Source organism: Halichoerus grypus, chromosome 7, assembly GCF_964656455.1.
Source record: "Halichoerus grypus chromosome 7, mHalGry1.hap1.1, whole genome shotgun sequence".
Taxonomy (NCBI): Eukaryota; Metazoa; Chordata; class Mammalia; order Carnivora; family Phocidae; genus Halichoerus; species Halichoerus grypus.
In genome coordinates, this window is record NC_135718.1 from 90,657,879 (window position 1) to 90,685,412 (window position 27,534).

Sequence of the window (27,534 nt, forward strand, 5' to 3'; positions counted from 1 at the left end):
GTTTGTGGGGATGAGAGGCCAAGTGATAGTTAATTTTCCGTGTTAACCTGACTGGGTCTTAGGGTGCCAACAAGCGTGATCAAACATTACTCTGGGTGTGTCTGTGAAGGTGTCTCTGGATGAAATTAACATCTGAATCAGGAGACTGAATAAAGCAGATTGCCCTCCCTAACACAATGGGCCCAACCAATCAGCTAAAGGCCTGCAGAATAAAAAGGCTGACCCTAGGGAGTAGGATGAATTGGAGGGAACTTCTCCTGCCTAAATTCCTTCAAGCTGGGAGGTTAGTTTTTCCTGCTTTTGGACTCTTATGGAAACAGCAGCTCTTCCTGAGTCTCAAGCCCTTTGGATGTGGACTGAAACTATATCATAGGCTCCCTTGGGTCTCCAGACTGCAAACTACAGCTCTTCGGACTTGTCAGACTCCATAATCAGGTGAGCAAATTCCTTACAATAAATGTCTTTACACATACGTGTGTGTGTGTGTGTGTGTGTGTATATACGTGTGTGTGCGTGCGTATATTTGGTTCAGTTTCTAATACAGGCTAAAGCCATGTTCTAAGTCAGGGGTCTGCAAACTTTCCAATAAAGAATTAGATAGTACATATTTTTGTCTTTGTGGGACACACATGGCCTCCATCACATCTTGTTCTTCTTACAAAAACTTACTTAGAAGTTATGTAAAAATTCTTCTTAGTTCACGGGTCTTAGTCTGAGAGTCAGATCTGGCTCAGGTCACAGTGTGCCAATTCCCTCATTTAAATTGATCAGGAATCCTCCTAGTGACCTAGGGTTGTTCTCATGTGTTTTTGGCCTGCACTTCTGTGAGACATAGACAGTTTTGGCACAAGTCACAATGCAGTTTTCTTTCTTTCCCTCTACCAAAGGAGCACAGCTGTAATTCCCTGTTTACCCTACCTCCAACCTCACTGTCTTCTCAGAAGGCAATGGGGTCCAGAGAAGCTATTGATGCCAACATACACCCTTACTTGTCCATTGAGAATAAGGGATTGAAGTTCTGTACCTCAAGGTGTGCCACTTACCTCTGAAAATGTACTTTACCAGCTATTTTCTTTTTACAGATTTACTGAGGTATAATTTACATACAATAAAATTTATTCATTACAAGTGTATGGTTCATGGATTTTTAATAAATGTATTTATTTTTAATTTAATTTAATTTTATTATGTTATGTTAGTCCCCATAAAGTACATCATTAGTTTTTGATGTAGTGTTCCATGATTATTTTTGAATAACACCCAGTGCTCCATGCAATACATGCCCTCCTTAATACCCATCACCAGGCTAACCCATTCCCCCACCGCACTCTCCTCTAAAACCTTCAGTTTGTTTCTCGGAGTCCATAGTCTCTCATGGTTCATCTCACCCTCCGATGTCCCCCCCTTCATTTTCCCCTTCCTTCTCCTAAGGTCCTCCATGCTATTCCTCATGTTCTACAAATAAGTGAAACCATATGATAATTGACTTTCTCTGCTTGACTTATTTCACTTAGCATAATCTCCTCCAGTCCCATCCATGTTGATATGAAAGTTGGGTATTCATCCTTTCTGATGGCTGAGTAATATTGCATTGTATATATGGACCACATCTTCTTTATCCATTCATCTGTTGAAGGGCATCTCAGCTCTATCCACAGTTTGGCTATAGCCAAACTGTGGATCTTTAATAAATTTAAACAGCTGTGCAACAATCACCACAATCCAGTTTTGGTACAGGAGAAATTTCCCCACTGCTGGTTTGCAGTCAGCCCTGGCTTCAACCTGAGTTCCAGGCATTGCTGATCTGTTTTCTGTTTCTATACTTTGGCTTTTCCAAGAAATTTAATATCAATGAAATCCTACAACATGAGAGTTTTTTTGTCTTTCACTCGTCACAATATTGAGGTTCAACCACAGTATTGCGTGTATCAGAAATTCACTCCTTTTTCCAGCTGAGTAGTATTCTATTATATGGATAATAGTAAATTTCATTTGCTTGTTCACTAGCTGATGAGCATTGGTACTGTTCCCAGTTGTTTGCTATTGTGAATAATTATGCTATGAACATTCATACACAAGTTTTTAAGAGGACTGTGTTTTCAGTTCTCTTAAATAAATATCTACAAGAATTTCTGGGTCACATGGTAAGGGTATGCTTACCTTTTTGAGAACCTTTGAAACTATTTCCTGAAGTGGTTATACCACCACCAGATGCTCCTACAAGCAGTGCAGGAGTTCTAGTTCTGCCATATCCTTGCCAAAAGTTGGTATGGTCACTCTTACTGATTCCACTTGTTCTTGAGGGTGTACAGCAGTACATAACTGTGGTTTTAAGTGCACATTTTCCTAATGACATTGAACATCTTTTTACATGCTTGTCATTCATATCTCTTTCATGAAATGTCTACTCAAATTTTTCCCCCAATTTTTCACTGGGTTGTTTGCATTATTTCTTATTCTTGAATTTTAAGTTCTTTCTATATTTTAAATATGTTTCTTATCAGGTAAGTGATTTGCAAATGTTTCCTCCTCATCTGTGTATGTCTTTTAGTTTTCTTAATGTTGTCTTTAGATGTGATGAAGTACAATTTATCATTATTATTCTCTCATGGGTTGTACTTTTAATTTATATCTATGAAATTTTCGACTAACCCTAAATCATGAAGATTTTCTCCTATGATTATCGCTCACGTTTCAGTTTATGATCCACTTTGAGTTAATGTTTTTATATGGCATAAGAATTTAAGTTAATTTTTTTGCATATGGATATCCAAGTGTTCCAGCACAATTTGTTGAAAAGATTATCCTTCTCCCTTTGAATTGCATTGGCACTTTGGCTGAAAATCAATTGGCCATAAATATGAGGGCTTATTTTTAGACCATTAATCTATGGTTCCATCATGCCAATACTACTAGTAAGTTTCCAAAGACTGTCAGGTAAATCCTCCAATTTTTGTTGCACCTGGCTATTATAGGTCTTTTGTATTCCCAAATAAATTTAAGGATGAGCTTCTCAATTCCAGAGCCTACCAGAATTTTGATAGGGATTTCCCTGAATTTATACATTAGAGGAGAACTGAGGTCCTAACAATTCCAAGTCTTTCAATCCATTAACAGGGTACATCTCTCCATTTGTTTAGATATTCCTTCATTTATCTCATCAATGTTTTGTAGTGGTCGTCCTCTGGTTAATTCCCAGAGCTCCATAATGGTTGTTTTTGACAATGGGGTCCACTTTGAAAAAATTTTTTTTTCTTGAGAGGATTCATCAATCTCTTCATGTTAGCATAGACAGAAGTTTACCGGCTGTTTTTGAAAATTTTTTTGCAGATGAATGTCTTCACTAATTCCTACAACACATTATTTTTTATTATGATTGCTTTTGACAGCCCTCCCAACTAATTTGTGAGTGAGGTCAGCTAGACATCTGCAGGAAGGAGAGGAAACACAGATTTTGCAAGGCCGTGTTACAATAGTTACAAGTAGTTTTAAGTAGACTTGTTCAGTATTAGAGAAATGCTAATCTTTTCATTATTACTGAATAAAAGCATGGACTCTGGAGCCAGACTGCCTGTATTCAAATTTCATCTGGCCACTTCCTAGTTCTCTGATTAGGAAAGGAGTCTCATCCCCCTCTGCCTCAGTCTCATCTACAAGATGGCAAGAGTAATAGGGAACACCTCACAGAGTTTTTGTGAGGATTAAATGATTTATATAAAGTAACTCAGAAGAGGACCTGCCCTCAGTAAATTCTAGCCAAGTATTAGTTCATTTTGCTTGTTTGGGAATGAGAATCAGGTTTTACTATTTGTACCTTGACATATCTGGCTTATAGTATGGAATAGTAGTATAGTATAGAATATGGAAACATGCTCATGACATTTTAAGTGAAAGGCATATTAGAAAACGGAATGCACGTATGACTGCACCTACATAATATTTATACAAACAAAACCTGGAAAGGAACACATAAAATTAAAATCGTTGTTTTGTGGTAATGAGATCATGGGTAACTTTTATGTAATTTTTATAATTTTGCTTTTTTGTAAAATAATAATTTAAGAACAAGATACAAATAATACTTTTCCTTATGGGAAGCCATTTACTTTCTCTAACATACATGGCTAATTTTATTTGCAATAAGTTATCTTTTAATAAAAAGTGAAACTTAACAGGGGTGCCTGGGTGGATCAGTCAGTTAAGCGTCCAACTCTTCATTTTGGCTCAGATCACAATCTCAGGGTCATGAGATCAAGCCCCACCCCGTGGGGCTCTGGGCTGGGCTTGGAGCCTGCTTAAGATTCTCTCCCTCTGCCCTTCACTCCCCCTCCACCCCCCCTCTCATTTTAGAGAGAGTGCTCTCTCTCTCTAAAAAAATAAAAGAAACTTACCAGACTTCTGAAAATATCAACAAACTTTTTTTCGATTTCTTTTTTTTTTTTGAGAGAGGGAGAGCATGAGTGGTGGGTGGAGGTGTGGAGGTGTGGAGGGAGGGGCAGAGTGAGAGAGAGACAATCCCAAGCAGGCTCCATGCCTAGCATTGCACCTGAGTTGGGGGCTTGATCTCACGACCCTGAGATCATGACCTGAGCTGAAATCAAGAGTTCTACACTTAACTGACTGAGTCACCCAGGCACCCCTTTTTAATTTCCTTTTAAATTTTAATTTGTGGAGTTTAAAAATGTTGGCTAACATAATAAAAAAATGTGAACATGAGAATCTATTCATAGCATTAATTAAATAAATTTCAAAATTAACCTAATAGTTGTTTTCTGGCTTCTATGCCAGAAGTTCTGCTGAGAAGAAATTCAGCTCTCCGCTCAGGTTCCAGACAGAAGAGCTGTTAGAGCAACGGCAAAAGTATTCTTTGGTTATCCCTCTTGGTGAAAAAACACAGTTCAAACCAAACCAGAAAATGATTGAACAGAAAGAAACAATGAAGATGCTCAGTTAAGGTGAACTGAGAGTTAAGGAGGAAGAGAAGCAAATGCTGTAAAAGGAATAAATATAGGGAAGAGGCTTAAAAGGTAGCAGAACCCAGATCCATCTCTATTTCTCCAGGAATAAATATTTCCTTGTTATCATTTGTCATTAAATATTTGCCCACCATACAAATTTGCTCTCAAAGTTCTACTCATCCTTCATCATACCTTTCAATTTAGTAAGAAAAGGTAATGTTCTACTTTTATTAACTTAGGAGACAGGCTTTTATTTTTATCCTTTGCATCTCATCAGAATCAAAAAGAGTATTGCTTACAAATTATCTCTAAATATGTATTTCTGGAAAACTCGGCAGAACTTTATGGTTACTAATGAAATAAAACCAAGGGGTGAATACAAGATTTGATCTACATTCAATTTGATTATTATTTAATATAATTTTTCTTGAACTATATACATTTTTTACTAGGTAATTTGTTTATAAACTACATGCAGAGGCCTTCTAGAGTTTAATTACATTTCTTACGTCAAGGTAACTCTTAAGAGAATCTTAAATTCTAATAGACAGAAATAATGTTTAATTTTATAGTCATATTAGTCAAACACATGAAATAAAAATTATGTGACCTATTTGGATAAAATTCAAATACTGTTAGTTTTATTTTAGTGGAAATAACTAAGAGTTACACAATCACCTTCATATACTCTTCGTACTTTAAACAAAACATTCATACTACTTACTATCTCTGGCCACTTCCCACAGTGTCTGTGTACATCAGCTCCATAAGACTTTACAAAATGGACAAATGGAATTGTTTCTCAAATAGTTTTCAAGCAAACAAGCAAAGTCATTATTAAATGTGTAAAGGACCTAACAGTCATGAGGAAAATAGTGAAAGATGCATGGAACACAAAGGAAAACTGAGAGACAATAAAAATTGTGAGAGACAATAAAAAGTCTCTCTTCTATGACTATTTAGTCATGGTATTTCAATCTGTTATTAGAATAACTAATAACTGAACAAAATACTTTTACTGGAGGAAAGTCCTAGAAATCATTATAAAACACAATTACCCAAATGTTCTTAATTAAATATAAGTAAGATTATTAAAACGTCTGGATAATATTAGGATTTTTACAACTGTTTGTTAAGAACTGACAAAAGAAATGCAGAATAACGGCGGTTCAAGAAATCTCAGCTACTAAACAGAAAAACATTCCTTTTAAGTATTTGACATTTTGTTCACAAATCTGGCTGAGTCTAAGTTTAATCTATGGTTCTGCTCTTTACTCAAGCTACAGCAGTTTAGGCAGAGCTAGTTTCCCTGGATTCCTACCTACCAATGATATTATTTCTAGCTACTCGCAGTTTTCCACCATGAATAGGACATCATAGTTGTCAAAACTTCTCCAGTTTGGCCTAAATATTCCTGCTCTTGCCAATGGCCAGCTTAACTCCAACAGCCATGAAAGAGTAAGTGCTAAGTATGACAGGAAAGAGTGAAAAAGAGAATAGATGGAAAGTGAAATAAAGAATAGAGGATCAAAAAATAAATGGGACAAAGAATAAGATGAGATAAGTAAAACCCTCTCCTCAGAACTCCTATACAGACTGGTGTAATGAAAACTTGCCTGTACCATCTAGGTAATCCTTGTATATAAGGAGGGATAGTAAACCCAAACTGTGCATCAAACATAAAATTATTTCTACAATTTCTATCACAGTGCTGAACATCTAGCATATGCTCAGGGAATACAAATTAGATTGTATCACTCACCTTATCAAGTTCACTTGTCAGTTTTTTATTTTCTTCAGTTAATAATACTTTTTCTCGTTCATACTGTTGTTTGAACTCATTTTCAAATTCTTCCCTTTCACTTTGACTAACACAATTTGAAACATAAGAGGGGGGAAAAAAAGGAATGGAATTAAAGTTAAAATAATGGTATCCCCGACTGGCTACTGTACCATATGCTTTTATTCTGAAAAGTCACATATGTTAAATGTGCCAAATCCCTATCTTCCCCCTTAAAATTAAAAGTCACAATCATTCTCTTTTAATTAATAGACTTGTCTGCCTAACAACATCTACTTTGTTTTTCATTTGAAAATCTGAGAAGACATCTGTGATTTGTAGACTTCATGATTGTGCTCACCTTATTTGGTTGCATATGTACCAGAAAGTATGGGAAAATGAAGAGGTTAGGGAAAGAGGGGGATACATGGGCCCCAGCATGATTCCTTATACTCAGTTCAAGATTTCTAGCAAATCCTCAGTGAAATTTCCAATAGTTCTCTCAATATATTCAGCCCTTCCTTTTCTTCTTACCTAGGTACCTACCTACCTACACACCTACCTACACACATATGCAAAAATACACAACAAATTTAATATTATAAAACTTATTTAAAATGATAGTTCTGAGAGGCACAACTGACTCACCCTTAGAGGTAAACATAGTGCTAACAGACTTTGGAAACCACCTAAGGGAGAAAGGGGAATCAGTTTTCAAACACTAAGCTGAAATGCAGATGAAGAGGCTTATATTCTAAGCAACCAATGGGTCAATGAAGAAATCAAAGAAATAAAAAAAAAAATACATGGAGACAAATGAAAATGAAAACACAATGGTCCAAAATCTCTGACACAGCAAAAGCAGTTCTAAGAGGGAAATATCCAGTGATACAGGCCAACTCAAGAACTAAGAAGCTCAAAAAAACAATCTAACTTTATACCTAAATGAGAGAAAAAAAAAAAGACAAAATCCAAGGTGAGTAGAAGAAAGGAAATAATAAAGATCAGAGCAGACATACATGAAATAGAGATTAAAAGAGAAAAAACCCATAATGAAACCAAGAACTGGTTCTTTGAAAAGATAAACAAAACTGATAAACCCTTACCCAGACTCATCAAGAAAAAAGACTCGAATACATAAAATCAGAAACAAAAGAGAACTGATACCACAGAAATACAAAGAATAAGAGAATACTATGAAAAATGTATGCCAACAAATTGGAAAAACTAGAAGAAATGGATAAATTCCCAGAAACACACTATCTTCCAAATTGAATTAGGAAGAAACAAAAAATCTGAACAGACCAATTACTAATAACAAAATTTAATCAGTAATCAAAACTCTTCCCCAAAATAAAAGCCCAGGCCTTAGCAAACATCCTCCATAATGGGGAAAAACTGAGAGCTTTTCCTGTAAGGATGTCTGCTCTTACCACTTTGATCCAACATAGTACTGGAAGTTGTAGCCACAGCAATCAGACAAAGAAAAAAAGGGGGAATATGAGGATCCATACTGGTAAGTAAGAAGTTAAACTGTCACTATTTGCAGATGACCTGATACTATAACTAGAACACCCTGAAGACTCCACTAAAAAAAACTACTGAAATAAATGAATTCAGTAAAGTTGCAGGATACAAAATTAATATCCAGAAATTGGTAGCATTTCACTAATACACTAATAACAAAGTAGGAGAAGGAGAAATTAAGAAAACAACTGCATTTATAACCACATCAAAAAGAATAAATAAAATAGCTAGGAATAAACTTAAACAAGGTGGTGAAAGACCTGTACTCTAAAAACTATGAAAGAAATTGAAGATGATGCAAACAAATGGAAAGACAGTCTATGCACATGGACTGGAAGAATTAATATTGCTAAAATGTCCATACTAGCCAAAACAACCTACAGATTCAGTGCAATACCCAGGAAAGTAGCAACAGCATTTTTCACAGAACTAGAACATGTAATACTAATATTTGTATGGCACCGCAAAAGACCCCAAGAAGCCAAAGCAGTCTTCAGGAACAAGAACAAAGCTGGAGGCATACTATAAGATTTCAAGATATACTACAAAGCTGTAGTAATTACAGCAGTAAGGTACTGACTCAAAAATAAACACAAGGATCAATGGAACAGAGAACCCAGAAATAAACCCACACTTATATGATGAATTAATATATGAGAAAGGAGGCAAGAATATACAATGGGGAAAAGATAGTCTCTTCAATAAAGGGTTCTGGGAAAACTGGACAGCCACATGCAAAAGAATGAAACTGGACCCCTTTCCCACACCATACACAAAAATAAAATAAAAATGGATTAAAGATCTAAATGTTAGACCTGATAAAATTCCTAGAAAAGAACACAGGCAGTAATTTCTCTGATATCAGCCATAGCAACATTTTTTTTAAAGATATGCCTAAGACAAGGGAAACAAAAGCAAAAATAAACTGTTGGGACTACATCAAAATAAAAAACTTGCCAGGAAACCATCATCAAAATGAAAAGGCAAACTACTGAGTGGGTGAAGTTATTTGCAAATGACATATCTGATAAGGGATTAATATCCAAAATATACAAAGAACGTATACAAGTCAACACCAAAAAAAACCCAAGTAATCCAATTAAAAAATGGGAAGAAGACCTGAATAGACATTTTTCTAAAGACGACATACAGACGGCCAACAGACACATGAAAAGTTGCTCAACATCATTGATCATCAGGGAAATACAAGTCAAAACCACAATAAGGTATCACCTCACACTTGCCAGAATGGCTAACATAAAAAAGACAAGAAATAAGTGATGGCAAAGATGTGGAAAAAAAGGAACCCACATGCACTGTTGGTGGGAACACAAACCAGTGCAGTCATGGTGGAAAACAGTACAAAGGTGCCTCAAAAAATTAAAAATAGAAATGATCCAGTTATTCCACTATTGGGTATTTACCTGAGGAAAATGAAAACACTAATTTGAAAAGATATATGCACCCTTATGTTTACTGCAGCATTATTTACAAAGCAAAGATAATGGACGCAAGCTAAGTGTCCATCAATAGGCAAATGGATAATACATACACAATGGACTATTACACAGCCATAAAAAGGGATGAGATGTTGCCATTTGTGGTAACATGGATGGGCCTAAAGGGTATTAAGCCAAGTGAAAGAAGCCAGACCTAGAAGGACAAATACCATATGATTTCACTCACATGTAGAATCTAAAAAACAAATGAACAAACAAAAAGCAGAAACAGACCCATAAATACAGAGAACTGATGGTTGCCAGAAGGGAAGGGGAGTGGAGGATGGGAAAAATGGGTGAAGCAGAGCAGGAGGTGCAGGCTTCCAGTTATGGAATGAATAAGATATAGAAATAAAAGGCACAGCCTAGAGAATCTAGTCAATGATACTGTAATGGTGTCATACAGTCACAGATGGTAGCTACACTGGTGAGCACAGCATAACCTGTAGAGAATCACCATGTTGTACACCTGAAACTAAGGTAACACTGTATGTCACCTTATATTCAATAAAAAAAAAATTTAAAGAGATTTATATCTTAGCAGTAAATGAAATTCAATGTGGATCTGTTCTGAGTAATTTCATATGATTGATTCCAAGTCAACAAAGAACCTGAATAATGACTGATTTTAAAAATGTAATCTTAGAAACGTCTTTTTTTTTTTAAAGATTTTATTTATTTATTTGACAGAGAGAGAGAGACAGCGAGAGAGGGAACACAAGCAGGGGGAGTGGGAGTGGGAGAGGGAGAAGCAGGCCTCCCGCCGAGCAGGGAGCCCGATGGGGGGCTCAATCCCAGGACCCTGGGATCATGACCTGAGCCGAAGGCAGACGCTTAACGACTGAGCCACCCAGGTGCCCCTAATCTTAAAAACTTCTTACATCACTATATTAGTGAATATAAATGAAATTATATTTTAAATTATAAATTCTGCGAAAATAAACCATCCTGTGTGCAGGCAAACATGCCACTTTAAAAAAATTATCCCAGAACCCTGGGATCACCACCCGAGCAGAAGGCAGCTGCTTAACTGACTGAGCCAGTCAGGCTCCTTGCTCAGCCAGGAGCCTGCTTCTCCCCCGCCTGCCATTCCCCCTGTTTGTGCTTGCTTTCTGCCTCTCTCTGTGTCAAATAAATAAAATCTTAAAAAAAAAAATTTTTTTTTTTTAAATTATCAATAGTCAAAATTTAGTTATGTTTGCACCCCAATGTTTATAGCAACAATGTCCACAATGGCCAAAATATGGAAAGAGCCCAGATGTCCACTGATGGATGAGTGGATAAAGAAGATGTGTATACACACACACACACACGCACACACACACACGCACACACACACTGGAATGTTACTCACCCATCAAAAAGAAATGAAATCTTGCCATTTGCAACGATGTGGATGGAGCTGGAATGTATTATGCTAATAAGTCAGTCAAAGACAAATACCATATGATTTAATTCATATGTGGAATTTAAAAAACAAAACAGAGGATCATAGGGGAATGAAAGAAAAAATAAAGTAAGATGAAAAGAGAGAGGGAGACAAACCACAAGAGACTCTTAACTATAGGAAACAGACTGAGGGTTGTGGAGGGGAGGTGGGGGGGCGGGGTAAGTAGGTGATGGACATGAAGGAGGGCACGTGATATAATGAGCACTGGGTGTTATATACAACTGATGAATCACTGAACTCTACCCCTGAAACTAATGATACACTATATGTTAAGTAATGTGAATTTAAATAAAATTTAAAAAATCATCTTGATTCAGAAGCAACTCCAAATAACAAACAATGACAAAAACTTGAAAAATTACAAAGAAGCCTTTCGAAAAAATATGTACACAAATAAACTGAGTAAAATTTCTATGTAAAACTCTTCTTGTTTTTTCCTACTAGCACTAAACAAAGCTGAAGTCTCTTCCATATGAAAACAAAATGAACACACTCTTCCCTGAACCCTATGTCATGCTTCATTTGCCAATTCCCTGCCTTCCTGTTCACTGGGAACCATCTGGAAACCTTGACAGGGTGTGCTGTATCCACTTCCTCATCACCTATCTGTTCCTCACCACACAAAATCTGGCTTCTGCTGCGCCACCACCTCAAAAACCTGTTCTCTCACAACCGGCCATAGTCCTGTTACCACACCCAATCTACCCGCCACCTTTGACAGCGTCGTCCATTTCCTCCCTCTTGAAATGCTACCTTCTCTTGGCTTCAGTGACACCATGCTCTCCGATTTCCAGTCTCCATCTCTGCCCTGTGGACTCCCTTCTTTCTGTCCTTCCCCAAAATACCAATGCTCCTGGGTATTCCGTTCCAGAGCTCGACCTCTCTCTCTGCACACTTCCCCTGAGCTGGCTCATCCACCGCACCACCTGAATCCAATTACCTGTTACGCTGATGAACTCTGAATTTAATCTGAAGCTTTTCTGGGCTTGCTTCAACTGCTGATTTGGTATCTCCACAAAGATGTCTCGCCAAGCACCTCAAATTCAACATGCCCAACTCAGGAGAGCTCCACAAATAAACAAGTTCCTTACCACCCTATTTACCTTCCTCATACACTCTACTTTCTCTTCTCTTTCTCTAGGTGAGAAGCACAGCTCAGGCCAAACCCTCCACTCATACACCTGTTCAAGTTACATGGTTTCTGCACTTTTCTCCACCTGTTGGATAATTCTTATCAGATTACAACCATGGTGTTATTTCTCCCATCTAAAAACAGAAACAAAAGGCAAAAATAACTTCTTTTGAGATAAATTTCTCCTCCAGCTACTGCTTCCTTGCACTGTTTGCTTTTAAGAGATTCCCACCACTATTCTGTTTTCCAACTGCTCTCCTTTAAGTCTTGGATCCCACTGTCGGGTTTTTGCCCCTCCTGTTCCACTGATTGTTCTTACCAAAGTTACCAATAAGCCTCATATTGTTAAATTCAACTGTCATTGTTTGGACCTCATCTTACTTGATTCAGACCTCATCTCACGTTAACATGTAGACAGATTTGATATGCTTCATCACGTGGTTTCCAGGACACCAAATCAGCCGGTCTTCTTCCTATCATTCTTGGCTGTTTCTTCCTCATTTCCAAAGTCCTAAAGACTGGAGCACCCCAGGGCTCAGTGCTGAACCTCTTTTCTATCTCTACCAATCACTAAGTGATCTCACAGAGTCTGTTTTAAATACCATGTGAGTGATAAACTACTCCCAGGATTTTATCTCTAGCCCTAAAATCCAGGCTGATCTACCCAATGACCTACTTGACATTTCCATGTGGGTGTCTAGTGGGCATCTCAAACATGTTTAAAATGAGCTCCCAGTAATACTCCTATCCCAAACGTGCTTCCTTCGCACTGTTCCTCTCTAAATGGTAACTACAATCTCCTAACTGCTAAGGCCTGAAACCTCAGTATCATCCTTGATTCTTCTTCTTCTTCTTCCTTTCTCCCTCAGTATCTAGTCCACCAGCAGAGACCAGTGTCTTTACTTTTAAGGAGTATCAGAATTCCAACATGTCTTTCCACCACTTCTGCCTCTACCATAGGCCAACCCACCATCCTCTTGGGCCTGGACTACTGTGATAGCCTTCTAAATCATTTCCATGCTTTTCTCTTATCTAAGTCAGACTGTTTTTAACCCAGTAGTCAGAGTAACCCTGTTAAAACACAACCCAGTATTTGTCAATTTTCCACTCAAAATCCCGCAGTACATCCCTGCAATGGTTTTATTCAGAGCAAATAACCAGAAGTCACCTGTCACAAAGCCTTGTGCGATCTGGCCCGGGTCCCTCTCATACTTATCTCCTACTATACTTTCCCCTTAAGTCTACCTTGGCCATATTGGCCTCCTTATTATTATATTTAATAGACTTTATTTTTTAGAAAAGTTTTAGGTTCAAAGCAGAGATTTCCCACATACCCCCTGCCCCCCAAACACAGGTACAGCCTCCCCACAACACCACCCCCACCAGGGTGGAGCATGTGTTTTGTCAGTGAACTTGCAGTGGACACATTAGCATCACTCAAACTCCACGGCTTACGTCAGGGTTTGGACACATGTTCAATGACATGCACCCACCATTACAGCATCACACAGAGTAGCTGCACTGCCCTGGACATCCTCCTAGACACCTCCACCCTCCCCCAAGCCCCGGCAAGCACTGATCTTTATACTGTCTCCCTAGTTTTGCCTTCTTGTTATTTTTTTAACAGACTGTACTCCGTGTACTCTTCTCCTACATCTGTAGAGATGTCTCCCTACTTTCTTTAGCCCTTACTTCAATTACCTTCTCAGCATAATTTCCCCAGACCAGTCTATACAGACAATTTAATTGCCCCCTCAATGCTTCATGGCCCTGTCTTGTGCCGTATTTTTTGTTCTTGGCATTTATCATTACCTAATATATTCTATATTTTACTTATTTTGTTTGTAGTCTTTCACCTAACTAAAGGAAAGCTCCATAAGGACAGAGATTTTTTTTGTCTATCCACTGCTACGTTCCCAGGGCCCATAACAGTGCTTTACCCACCACAGGTCCTAAAAAAATTCTGTTGAATGAATGGACCAAACTAAATAAATTTTGGCTTCCAAAATAAGTTGAGAATGACAATAGCATACATTCAGCTGCCTAAAAATAAGGTCCCAGGTCCCAGCAGCAATTTCTCACATCTGGCCATTATGGCACCCAGGTTCTGGGTCTCTGGGACCTTCCAAGCCCACATGTTTCCCTCCACCTTCGAGGTCAGCACCTACAGTCCTGCTCATTTCCCACAGCCAGGTTCCTACCTGCCATCTGCCCCCCTCAGTCCCGCTCCACACAGAAACAAGAGTGATCTTTCAAAACCACGAGTACCACCCTGTCACCTGCCTTCAACGGCCTTAGGATGACGCCCAAACTCCTTGCCCTCCTTCATGATCTTGCCTCTACTTCCCTCTGCAGACCCACTTCTCACCCTCTCACCTGGCCTTCTATGGCTTCACCATCAGGACAGCGTAGTCTCTGAATGTGCCATGCTCCCCTCTTTTCCTCTCCATCCTAGCACATTCTGCTACGTCTATCTGGACACTCTTCCACAGTTAGATAATTTATCTCTTTGGTCTTAAATTAGACATAATTTTGTCCAAAAAACCCAGACATACCGAAGTTATCCTTTGTGCCTCGTCTATGGGAGCTCCTGCATTTTGTCTGCACTTATACTATCCCGTGTGCTTGCCTGTCATGCTGTAGTATAATTTCCTATTTACTGATCTTGACTTTGGGCTCCGTAGAACTGGGATATGTGGACTGCCCATGTATCTCCAGCCCCTGACACATAATAGGCATTCAGGAAATATTTATTAAAGAGTAAATAACTTGATTCTTACCTCTCTCTCCTGTTTTTTTCCAATTTGTCTTTCAAAATCATAATTTCCTTGTTGAGAGCAAGTTGCTGGCCTTCTGAATCATGAAGTTCTTTCTTCAGATTTTTAATTTCATTTGCATGTATTCCTTCTCTTTTAGACAATTCTTCTTCATAAAAGATACTTTTCTTTTCTAAATCAGTCTTTAGTTTGGTTATCTCTTGCTGATGTTCTATGCTGCAGAGTCCTGGCGAGTAACTAATTTGTTTTTGCTACAGAAGTAATAACAAAAAATTGGTTCATCTATAAGAATAATAAAATATCAAATAATAACTTCTTTCTATAACATAAAGAACTGTTCATATAGCTGAATATTATTTTTGTATATTACCACATAAACAATATTTCTTTATTAAGGCTATTCACCTTTTGTCGGCCACATGTTGCAAATACTTTTCTCAGTATGTATTCTCTTATTGTGTTGTGTTTTATAGCCTTCTTTACACTAAGATTATATATTTATCTGTAATTTCTGCTCATAGTTATATAATTATTTGTTTATATTTAAATTTCTAATGTAAACACAATTATTGTTGGTGTATGGAGTGAGAGAAAAATCTAACTGCAACCTATTTCTGATGTGGAACCAATAGAGGATTATAAGTATGCTTGTGTCTTTAGAAGATTAAATGGGGCTAGGGAATGACAGAGCTAGAATGTACAAAAAGGAAAGAGAGGGGGCTTCTCCAATGGTCTAGGGAGAAAGACAAAGGTCTAATCAAACATTTTCACATCCACTAGAAAAAAATGATAGGTTTCTTGACATTTAGGTAGGGCATTAGACACAAGAAATTTAGTTGAAAGCCAACTTCTTAGAAATTTGGATGAAATATATTCTCAGTAATAAGGTGCAAGGAAAACACAAAGTCCAAAGCTTCTTCCAGACTGTGGCTAAAGGGTGAATAGAAACATATAGAGATTATGCCTGTAAGACCTCCTGAGCTTTGGAACTTTTCCATTACTTTGCTATATGCTATTTTCCCAGGGGGTCAAGGACAAATTTTTAAAACCCAAAGAACCTGGGTTTATGTTTAGTGATATAATGAATCATGCTCTGGAGGACACTGTGTCCTTTTTTGACAACAGTAATAAGGGCTGAAAAACTGTTAACAGAAGTTGATTTAAAGCTGAAAGAAAACTATGCTCACTTCTTCACATTTGAGGTACATACTTAAAAAAAAAAAAAAAAAAAAGAACCCAGAGACATCAATTGGGCTGGAGAACTGTCTCTGGGCTATCCACTGTACTATTTAACCATTTACTAAAGCACTACTGATGGAGCACCTACTGCACGCAAGACTCGGACCATCCAGCATTTTGGGGGCAGCCTGTCTCGCAATGCTCGGCCGAACCGGGAAGAGCCACAGCCAGTCCGACTCTGGCTCCATGCAACTCCACAAAAATGAGGCCTAAATCGACATCAGTAGTCCTGACCATTTACCTATATGGCTCTTTCACTTTTTTCATCACCTAAAAAACAATCTTAGTTTGCTGTTCTGGTTTGTATAGTTTGGCTGTTGGGATAGCAGCAGCATGCACTGACGTTTCAAGCAAAAGTTACCCTGATATCAAAACCTAACAAAGATACCATCAGAACAAGTCATAGACTCAAGTCACTTGTTGATAAGGATGTAAAAAAAGTCAAAATGTTGATAAAATCAAACCATATGTAAAAAAGAACACTCTACCCCAAAGAATAGATCTTACTGCAGCTACTGAAGGTAATTTAATACTAGTAAACTTGTTAATAAATGTGCAAAGATGGCATTACTTTAATGTATTAAATTAAAATAAATCCATATGATAATCTCACTAGGTATCCATGTCCAAAAGTATTTGAGAAAATCCAATACCCATTCCAAATACTACTCCGAATCCCACAATAAAACAAAACAAAAAACAGTAAAATGATTCTCCTTTACCCATTTTCCAGCTATCAGACAAAAAAATACCTATTGGTGAAGCACCAGAAATACATACAAGAGATTAAGGAATAATCACAAAAAGGGTGTCTGCCATTATTTCTTAGTATTAGTTTTTAGATATTCTGTCTGAGCAAGTAACATGTGCAATAATTATAAGAAATGAATATTAGAAAGAAAAGTGATAAAACCATTATAATTTCCATAGAATTGTTTGCCCACGAAATGTAAATAAATCCACTAAAAATGTTACACCTGATAAAGTTGCGTAAAGCAACTGCAGGTAAGATAAACACAAATCAACAATATTCCTGGGGAGTGGAATGAGCAATAATAAAACACAGTAAAAAATTTCATTGTTAATAGCAAAAATAATCAAAGAAAAATTATCAGAAACTAATACATGCACGTGAGGAATAACAATAGTAACTTGTCTGAATTATATGAAGAAAGGACAAGTCTTTATAAAAGACATAAAAGAAGACTTGAAACAATATAGAAAAATACCTGCTACTTGAAAGATTAAATGTATAGCTATTTAATATTTCTCAAGTTATATTCCTTGTAAATATAAAAAACAATTAAATATAGGAGATGGCACACAGGTGTTCCTTGTAAAATACACTTGTAAAAATGCCAAAGAAAATCCTGGCGGCAAAAAGGAGTAAAGAGGAAGAGAGAAGAATGTTCTTTTCAGATATTAAAACATACTATACAAATCTTTAATAAAATCTCAGTGTAACAGAGCTCTATCCCAAAATAATTTTATTCAATATATGAGATGTCTTTAATCACCAAGGAAGGCAGTAATTAACTAATTGGAACCACCAATTTAGCAACAAAAGAACAAAATGATTCTCACAACATCCCATCTAGCAAAACAAATTCCAGGTAACTTAGATTTAAATATATTTAGAAGTTTTTTCCCCACACTTCTCAATAGTTTAATAAACTGATAACTATTTAGGGGTTGTTAGATTGTATATATGATGTTTGTTAAACCAAGCACAATTCTAAGTAAGCACTGATAGGCTTTGGTAGGGAGAGCTAAGTACATGGACAGTTGCATGAACAAGATGTTCATTATACTGTATTATTAAAAAAATAACTTATCTCCTATGGTGTAGTTTATAAATATCTGAAAGAAATCACAGGACAATTTCACAACATTGTCAAAAGGGAGGTTATGTGGTTGAAATTTTTTCAAGAGACAGAATTTTGTACATTCAGAAAAATAAATCATCTTTGTTCATCCGTTGTTAGACATTGCTTTAGCTAATGAATACTGAGTCATGATAATTAATTTTCTTGGAAAATAAAGGATATAAACCATGAAAAAAATATATTTAGAAGTATACAGAAGTATATGTGACTAGAATTAAATTTTTTTTTCGACAGAGAGACACAGCGAGAGAGGGAACACAAGCAGGGGGAGTGGGAGAGGGAGAAGCAGGCTTCCAGCCGAGCAGGGAGCCCGATGTGGGGCTCGATCCCAAGACTCTGAGATCATGACCTGAGCTGAAGGCAGACGCTTAACGACTGAGCCACCCAGGCGCCCCTAGAATTAAATATTTTTAAACCCAATAGAAACACCCAGGAAAAGGCAGAATTACATACTTAACAAACTCTGAGAAAAGGACAAGCTAAGCTTTGAAGCAATAAAAGAAACACCAAGGAAAATAAGAACAAACCTCCTGTGATTTGAAAAGGAAACAAGACCAAAATTAAAGGTCAAAAGATAAATGAATAAATAGTTGTAGAAAAATGGAAGAAAAAGTATCATTTTCGCTATTGAAGAGTTTATATGAATTGTAAGAGAAATATTCAGACTCTAAAATTAAAAAGGCAAATAACTTAAAGGAATAATTCACAAAGAAAAAATATAATTAATAAACAATCTACTAATAAGGCAAGAAATGCCTCTTATACTTGCAACAATTTGTGGCCCGCATCTAGTGCCTTAAAGTGATCTGACAATTTCATTTCTAGGTATCTGTTCTAAGAAATAATATCAAAAAGGCAATGCACAAAAGTGTTCACTGTAATGACACTGTTGCAAAAGTGAAACATAAATATTCAATAGTAGAGAACTGGATTAAGTGGATATCCTTCTAATATCATTAAAATTATGTGATAGTGGGACGCCTGGGTGGCTCAGTCATTAAGCGTCTGCCTTTGGCTCAGGTCATGATCCCAGGGTCCTGGGATCGAGCCCCACATCGGGCTCCCTGCTCGGCGGGAAGCCTGCTTCTCCCTCCCCCTGCTTGTGTTCCCTCTCTCGCTGTGTCCCTCTCTGTCAAATAAATAAAAAAATCTTTAAAAAAATAAATAAATAAAATTATGTGATAGTTACGTAATGAACGTAAATGCTTGTCTCACACTTTCAAGTGAAAAATACAGGTGTTAAGGGTGAATTATGTCCCTCCAAAATTCATGTTAAAGCATTAACCATCAGTACCTCAGAATGTGTATTTTAAAATATGGTCTCAAATACTGCATGATCTGACTTAAATGTGGAATCTAAAAAAGTCAAACTCTGAGGAGCAGAGGGTAAAATGGTAGTTGCCAAGGGGGGAGTGGAGGAAATGGGAGAATGTTGGTGAAAGGGTACAAAAATTTCACACAGGTAGGATGAGTAAGTTCTGGAGATATAAGGTAAAGCAGGGTGACTAAAGCTAACAATACTGTATTATGTACTTGAAATTTCTAAGAGGGTGGATCTTAATTGTTCTCAGCCAAAAAAAAAAAAAAAAAAAAGATAACTAAGTGAGGGTATGAGGGTATGTTAATTAGCTTGTTGTGGTACGTATTTCACAATGTACACATATATGTAGACATCACATTTTATACCTTAAATATATACAATTTTTATTCGTCAATTTTATCTCAGTAACACTGGAAAAAAAGAAAATAAAAGTAGGGTCTTTACAGAGCTAATTGACTTAAAATGAGGTCATAGGGTGGGCCCAATAGAACTGTGTCCTTATAAAAAGAAGAAATTTGGACTCACGGTCTTGCACACAGGAAGAAGGCAGAGATCCAGGTGATACATAAGCCAAGGAATGCAAACCATCAGAAGCCAACCCCACCAACACTTTAATTTCAGACATCTAGTTGCAATGATTGAGACTATAAATTCTGGTTTCTTAGGCCACCCAGTTTGTGGTAATTTGTAGCAGCCCCAGCAAACTAATACAACACGGTAAAAAGCTCTTGTAGTACATGATCACAAGAACTGAGAAGTATTTTTTTTTTCAACAGCCTTATTGAGATACTATTCACATACCGTATTATTCACCCATTTAAAGTGTATAATTCAATGGTTTATGGTTAATTTTAAGTAGTAAAATACATATACCATAAAGTTTTGCCATTTTAACCATTTTAAGAGAATTCATTTTAAGTGTAGAATTCAGCTATTAATTACTTTCAGAATGTTGTGCAACTATGACCACTATGTATTTCCAAAACTTTTTCATTATCCCAAAGAGAAATTCTCTAACCATTCAAGAATAACTCCCCATTACCCACTCTACCTGGCCCCTGGTAACCTTGATTCTACTTTTTATCTCAATAAATTTGCCTATTCTAGATACTTCAGGCAAGTAGAATCGTACAATATTTGTTCTTTTTTGTCTGGTATCTTTCACTTAGCATAAAGTTTTCAAGATTCATCCATGTTGGGCCATGTATCAGAGAGTCACCCCCTTTGACGGTTGAATTATATTCCATTGCATGTAAAAACTATATTTTGCTTCTTCATCTGTTGATGGACACTTGAGCTATTTCTACCTTTTGATAATTGTAATAATGCTTCAAAAAACACTGGTGTACAAGTATCTGTTTGAGTCCTTGCTTACAATTCTTCAGGGTACATACCTAGGAGTTGAATTGCTGGGTCATGTGGTAACTCTATGTTTACCTTTTTGAGGAACCACCAAACTGTTTCCACATTCTTGCAAACACTTGTTTTGTTCCTTTCAAACCCTCCCCTCCCGCCCCATTTTAGCTATCCTAGTAGGTATGGAGTGGTATCTTAACTTCATTTCCCTAATGACTAATGATGTTGAACATCTTTTTGTGGGCTTATGGACTATTAAAATATCCTCTTTGGAGAAATGTCTATTCAAGTTATTTCCCCATTTTTTGATTGGGTAGTTTGTCCTTTTGTTGTTCAACTGAAGGACTTGTTTATATATTCTGGTTATCAAAGTCTTACCAGATAACTTGATTTGCAAATAATTTCTTCCATTTCCTTAAAAATGTCCTTTGATGCAATGCACACAACTTTTTATTTTGATGAAGTCCAATTTATAAAAAAATTTTTTTTGCTTCTGCTTTCAGTGTCATAGTTAAGAATCCATGCCATGGTCATGAATACTTACCCCAAGGTTTTCTTCTAAGAGTTCTATAGTTATAGCTCTTATATGTAGGTTGATCCATTTTGAATAAATTGTTTTATATGGTATGAAGTAGGGGTCCAAATTTGTTTGCATGTAGAAATACAGTTGTCCCGGCACATAAATTGAAGGAACTGTTCTCTCCTCACTGAACAGATTTAGGACGACATAAAAAATCACTTGGCCACAGATGCAAGAGTTCACTTCTTGACTCTGAATTTTATTCCAGTGGCTTGTGTTTCTATTCTTATGCCAGTACCACACTCCTTCTGTTTCTGTAACTTTGTAGTAACTTTTGAAACTGGGAAGTTTGAGTCCTCCAATTCTGTTTTTCTTTTTCACAACAGTTTGGCTGCTTGGGGCCACTTGCAATTCCATATGAATTTCAGGATTATATTTTCCATTTCTGCAAAAAGGGCTGTTGGAATTTTACTAGGAATTGTGATGAACTTGTACATGACTTTGGGTAACACGGACATTTAAACAATATTAAGTCATCCTAAGGCAAGAAACAACAAATGCTGGAGAGATTGTGGAGAAAGGGGAACACTCTTACACTGTTGGTGGGGATGTAAGTTGGTACAGCCACTTTGGAAAACAGTGTGGAGGTTCCTCAAAAAATTAAAAATAGGCACTACTGGGTATTTACCCCAAAGACACAGATGTAGTGAAAAGAAGGGCCATATGCACCCCAATGTTCATAGCAGCAATGTCCACAATAGCCAAACTGTGGAAAGAGCCGACATGCCCTTCAACAGACAAATGGATAAAAAAGATGTTACTCAGCCATCAGAAACGATGAATACCCAACTTTTGCATCAACATGGATGGGACTGGAGGAGATTATGCTAAGTGAAATAAGTCAAGCAGAGAAAGTCAATTATCATATGGTTTCACTTACTTGTGGAACATAAGGAATAGCATAGAGGACCTTAGGAGAAGGAAGGGAAAAATGAAGGGGGGGAAATCGGAGGGTGACATGAACCATGAGAGACTATGGACTCCGAGAAAAAAACTGAGGGTTTTAGAGGGTAGGGGGGTGAGGGAATGGGTTAGCCTGGTGATGGGTATTAAGGAGGGCACGTATTGCATGGAGCACTGGGTGTTATACGCAAACAAAGTATCATGGAACACTACATCAAAAACTAATGATGTAATGCATGGTGATTAACATAAGAATAAAAAAATTAAAAAAAAAAAAGAAAAAAAATTAAGTTATCCTAACCATACATGTGGGATGTCTTTCCATTTATTTATGCCTCCTTTAATATCTTTCAGCAGTGTTCTCTAATTTTCAGTACACAAGTCTTTAACCTTCTTGGTTAAATTTATTCCACGGTACTCTATTCTTTTAGCTACTATTGTAACTGGAATTGCTTTCACAATTTCCTCTGTGGATTGTTCATTGCTGGCATATAGGAACACAACTACTTACTGCGTGTTGGTCTTGCAACCCTGGGGTCGTTTGTTTTCTAATTACTGAGTTTTAAAAGTTATTGGATAAATCTGTAGTTTTTCGCAGTCTGTGCCTCATCTTTTCATTTTCTTCTTAGTGTCTTTTGCAGAGCAGAAATGCTTAATTTCAATGAAGTCTAACGTATCAATTCTTTATTTCATGAATTGTGCCTTTGGTGCTGTATGTAAGAAGTCACTGTCCTAGGTGATCTAGTTCTTCTATGTTATCCCCTAGGAGTGTTATAGTTTCATATTTTACATTTAGGCCTCTGATCCATTTGGAATTAATTTTTGTAAAGGATGTAATTACAGTTCTATTCATTCATTCATTCATTCATTCAGTAATGTGGCTGTCTAGTTGTTCAGCACCATTTGTTGAAAAGACAATCTTTACTTCATTATATTGCCTTTGTTCCTTTGTTAAAAATGACTTATCTGTATATTCATTTGCCAGTACCACATGGTCTTGATTACTGCAGGTTTATGGTAAATCTTGAAGTCAGGTAGTGTCAGTCTTCCAATTGTGTTCTTTTCCTTCACTATGGTATTGGCTATTCTAGGTCTTTTGTCTCTCCATATAAACGTTAGGTTTAGCTTGATGACATCCACAAAAGGACTTGCTAGGATTTTGACTGGGAACGCATTAAATCTACAGATTAAGATGGGAAGAACTGAATCTTGATGATATTGAATCTTCTTATCCATGAACATGGAATATCTCCATTTATTTAGTTCTTCTTTGATTTCTTTTATCAGAGTTTTATAGTTTTCCCCATATAGCTCTTGTGCATATTTTATTACATTTATACCTAAGTATTTCATTTTTATGGGTACTAATATTAATAGTATTGAGTTTTAAATGTCAAATTCCACTTGTTCATGACTGTTATACAGGAAAGTGACTGGCTGTGTATTAACCTTGTATCCTGCAATCTTCCTATAATGGCTTATTGGTTCCAGTTGTTTTGTCAACTTTTTTTGATTCTCTATATAGACGATCATGTCATCCCTGAACAGACAGTTTTACGTCTTCTTTCAGAATCTGTATACCTCTTATTTTGTCTTCTTGTCTTACTACATTAGCTAGGACATCCAATACAATGTTGAAAGGTAGTGGTGAAAGGTACATCTTCACCATGCTCTTGATCCTAGTGGGAAAGTGTCCAGTTTCTCACACGTATAATGTTAGCTCATTTTCTGTTAGATATTCTTTATCAGGTTTAGAATTTATTGACAGTTTTTATCTTGAATAGATGTTGGATGCTGTCAGATGGTTTTTTTGCATGTATTGAGATGATCATGTGATTTTTATTTTTTAGTCTATTGATGTGATACATTTTATTCACTGATTTTTTTTTTTAATTTTGAGCCAGTCTTGCATACATGGGATAAAAATCCCACTAGGGCATGGTGTGTAATTCTTATTACATATTGTTGGATTCAATTTATTAATATTTTGTTGAGGATTTTTTCATCTGTGTCTATAAGGCATGTTGGTCTGTGGCTCTTTTTTCATGTAATGTCTTTGTCTAGTTTTAGTAGTGTAATGCTGGTGTCATAGAATGACTTAGTAAATATTCCCTCTGCTTCTGTCTTCTCAAAGAGATTGTAGAAAATTAGTATGACTTCTTCCTCATGTTTTGTAGAATTCACCAGTGAACATATCTGGGCCTGGTGCTCTTCTGGAAGGTTATTAATTATTGATCCAATTTCTTTAATAGACAGAATCCCTTTCAGATTATTTATTTCTTCTGTGTCAGCTTTGGCAGCTTGTGTCTTTCAAGGAACTGCTCCATTTCATCTAGGTTATCAAATTTGTGTGCACAAAGTTATTCACAGTATTCCTTTATTAACCTTTTGATGTACATAGGATGTGTGGGGATGTCCCCTTTTTGATTTCTAATACTAGTAGTGTCTTCTCTCTTTTTTATTTTTGGTTTTATCTGTATTTTATTTTATAATAAGAGTTTAAAAAATATAGCAGAAAGCACAGCATGCAAAACAGAGCCACTATATTCTTTGCAAAAAGATTTATTACAGAAAAGAGAAGAAAACTTTAACGAGAAACTATAGTGTCAAGAGAAATGCAAGTGTATGAAATAATATAAACTATTATTGATAGGTAATCCCCTTCTTTTCAAGCATCCAGGGAAGTTATTAAATTTATATAAAGTACTCACCCCTATGCTTATAAATTTGAAAATCTGTTTGAAAGACATTTTTACTGGAAAAATGAAAGTGAACCAAATTGTCTCAAAATGAATGAAAAATAAAGCATTAATAAAGCTACAGTATAACAAAGAATGTGTTATAGAAGAATTCTTTCAGATTTCAAAGTTTATTTCCATGAGTACAAAGAAAAGGGAAAGCTTCCCTTTATATAAAGTTAACATAACCCTGAAACAAAACCCAACCAAAAGAGCATACAAATAATAAAATCATAGACTCATCTCAGTATAAATTTAACAACAAAACTTGTTAATAAAATGTTAACAATCCTAACCCATTGCTGTATTGGAATTCGATTACTGTATGAGCAACTGATTCCCAAAGGTTAGAACAGTTTAATGCTGGGAGGCTTGTTGATATAATTACTATCAAAAATAGATGAAAGGGATCTCTTTTTTCTTAATTAGCCTGAGAAAAGACTTAACCAATTTTACTATCTTTTCAAAGAATAAGCTTTGATTTCATTGATTTTTTTCCTATTTGTTTCCTGTTTTCAATTTAATCAGTTTTGGCTCTAATTTTTATTATTTGTTTTCTTCTGTTTACTTCAGATTTAATTTGCTCTTCTCTTTCTAGTATCTAAAGTGAAAGATGATTAATTTTAGATCTTTTTCTTTCTTATATATGCATTCAATGCTATACACTGCTTTCACTATATCCCACAAATTTTAGTAAGTTAAACTTGTTTTCATTTCTATTTAGTTCAAAATATTTAAAAATTTCTCAAGACATTTTCTTTAACTCATGTGTTATTTAGAAGTTATTTAGAAATATTTTGGAATTTTTCCAGCTATATTTCTGGTGTTGACATCTAGTTTAATTCCACTTTGGTCTGAGAGCAGCCGTTGAATGACTCCTAATCTCTTAAATTTCTTAAGGATTTCTTAAGGTTTGTTTTACAGACCAGAATGTGTGGTCTATTTTGGTGGATGTTCCATGTGAGCTTGAGAAGAATGCATATTCTGCTGTTATATGAAGCAGTCTGTAGATTTGCCTTATATCCATGTGACTGATGATGCTATTGACCTCATCTATGTCCTTACTGATTTTATGCCTCCTGTATTCGTTCATTTCTGAAATAGGGGTGCCGAAGTTTCCACCTATAATAGATTCATCTGTTTTTCCTTGCAGAGCTATCAGTTTTTGCACTCACACATTTACATGTCTACGTGTTAAGTTTTGCTACGTCTTCTTGAAGAACTGATTCCTTTATCATTATGTGATGCCTTTTTTATTCCTAAAAAACTTTCCTTACTCTGAATTCCACTCTGAAATTAATATAGCTACTCCCACTTTCTTTTCATTGGTGTTAGCATGATATATCTTTCTTCATCCATTTACTTTTAATCTATATCTGCCTCTATATTTAAAGTGGGTTTCTTGGGTGCTTGGGTGGCTCAGATGGTTAAGCGTCTGCCTTCAGCTCAGGTCATGATCTCCAGGACCTGGGATAGAGCCCCACATAGGGCTCCCAGCTCAGTGGGGAGCCTGCCTCTCCCCTCCCTCTGCCTCTCCCCTCCCTGCTTGTGCTCTCTGTGTCGTTCTCTCTCTCTCTCAAATGAATAAAGAAAATCTTTAAAAAAACAATAAAGTGGGCTTCTTATAGACAACATACAGTTGGATATTTTTTGATCCAATCTGACACAATCTGTTTTACAACTGATGTACTTAGACCACTGATATTCTAAATGACTACTGATATTTTTGGATTAGTATCTACCATATTTGCTACTGTTTTCCTATTTATTGCCCTTGTTCTTTATTCCTATTTTTGTCTTCTACTCCTTTTCTCTCAACACTTTAAATATTTCACCTCTACTCTCTTCTTGTTTGCATGAGTTTCTAAGAAGTCATGTGCAATCCTTGTCTTATATCCTCTATTTTTTTTTTGCTTTGGCTTTCAGGATTTTTGTTTATTTTTGACTTTCTATAATTTGAAAATGGTATCTCTAGGTGTAGTTCTTTCCGCATTTATCCTACTTGGTATTCTCTGACCTTTCTGGATCTGTGGTTTGGTGTCTGATACTAATTTGGGGAAAATTCTCAGTCATTATTGTTTCAAATATTTCTTCTGTCCCTTTCTTTCTTCTCATTCTGGTATTCCCATTAGACCTATGTTATAACTTTTATAGTTGCTCCACAGTATTTGGATATTCTCTTCTGTTTTGTTTTGTTTTGTTTTGTTTTTTCAATCTTTTTCCTTTTTGCCTTTCAGTTTTGTCAGTTTCTACTTAGATATCCTCAAGCTCAGAAATTCTTTTCTCAGCTTTTCCTTTTTGGTTCTTTCTTAGAATTTCCACCTCTCTTTACATTGTTCATTTAATTCTTCCATGTTCTCTACTTTCCCATTAAAGTCCTCAGCACAT

The 27,534-nt window shown here is 36.3% G+C and overlaps 1 protein-coding gene across 19 annotated transcripts in view; it reads right to left on the reverse strand.

Moving 5' to 3' along the window:
* The window catches only part of CDC42BPA (CDC42 binding protein kinase alpha), a 333,148-nt gene that overhangs the window by 89,628 nt on the left and 215,986 nt on the right, over positions 1-27,534 (reverse strand). For all 19 annotated transcript variants that reach the window (XM_078077878.1, XM_078077870.1, XM_078077877.1 and 16 more), the window contains 2 exons: positions 15,127-15,374; positions 6,721-6,826 (listed from right to left, as the gene is read on the reverse strand). In XM_078077878.1, coding sequence (XP_077934004.1) covers positions 6,721-6,826; positions 15,127-15,374 — 354 coding nt within the window. The remainder of the gene's footprint in view (positions 1-6,720; positions 6,827-15,126; positions 15,375-27,534) is intronic.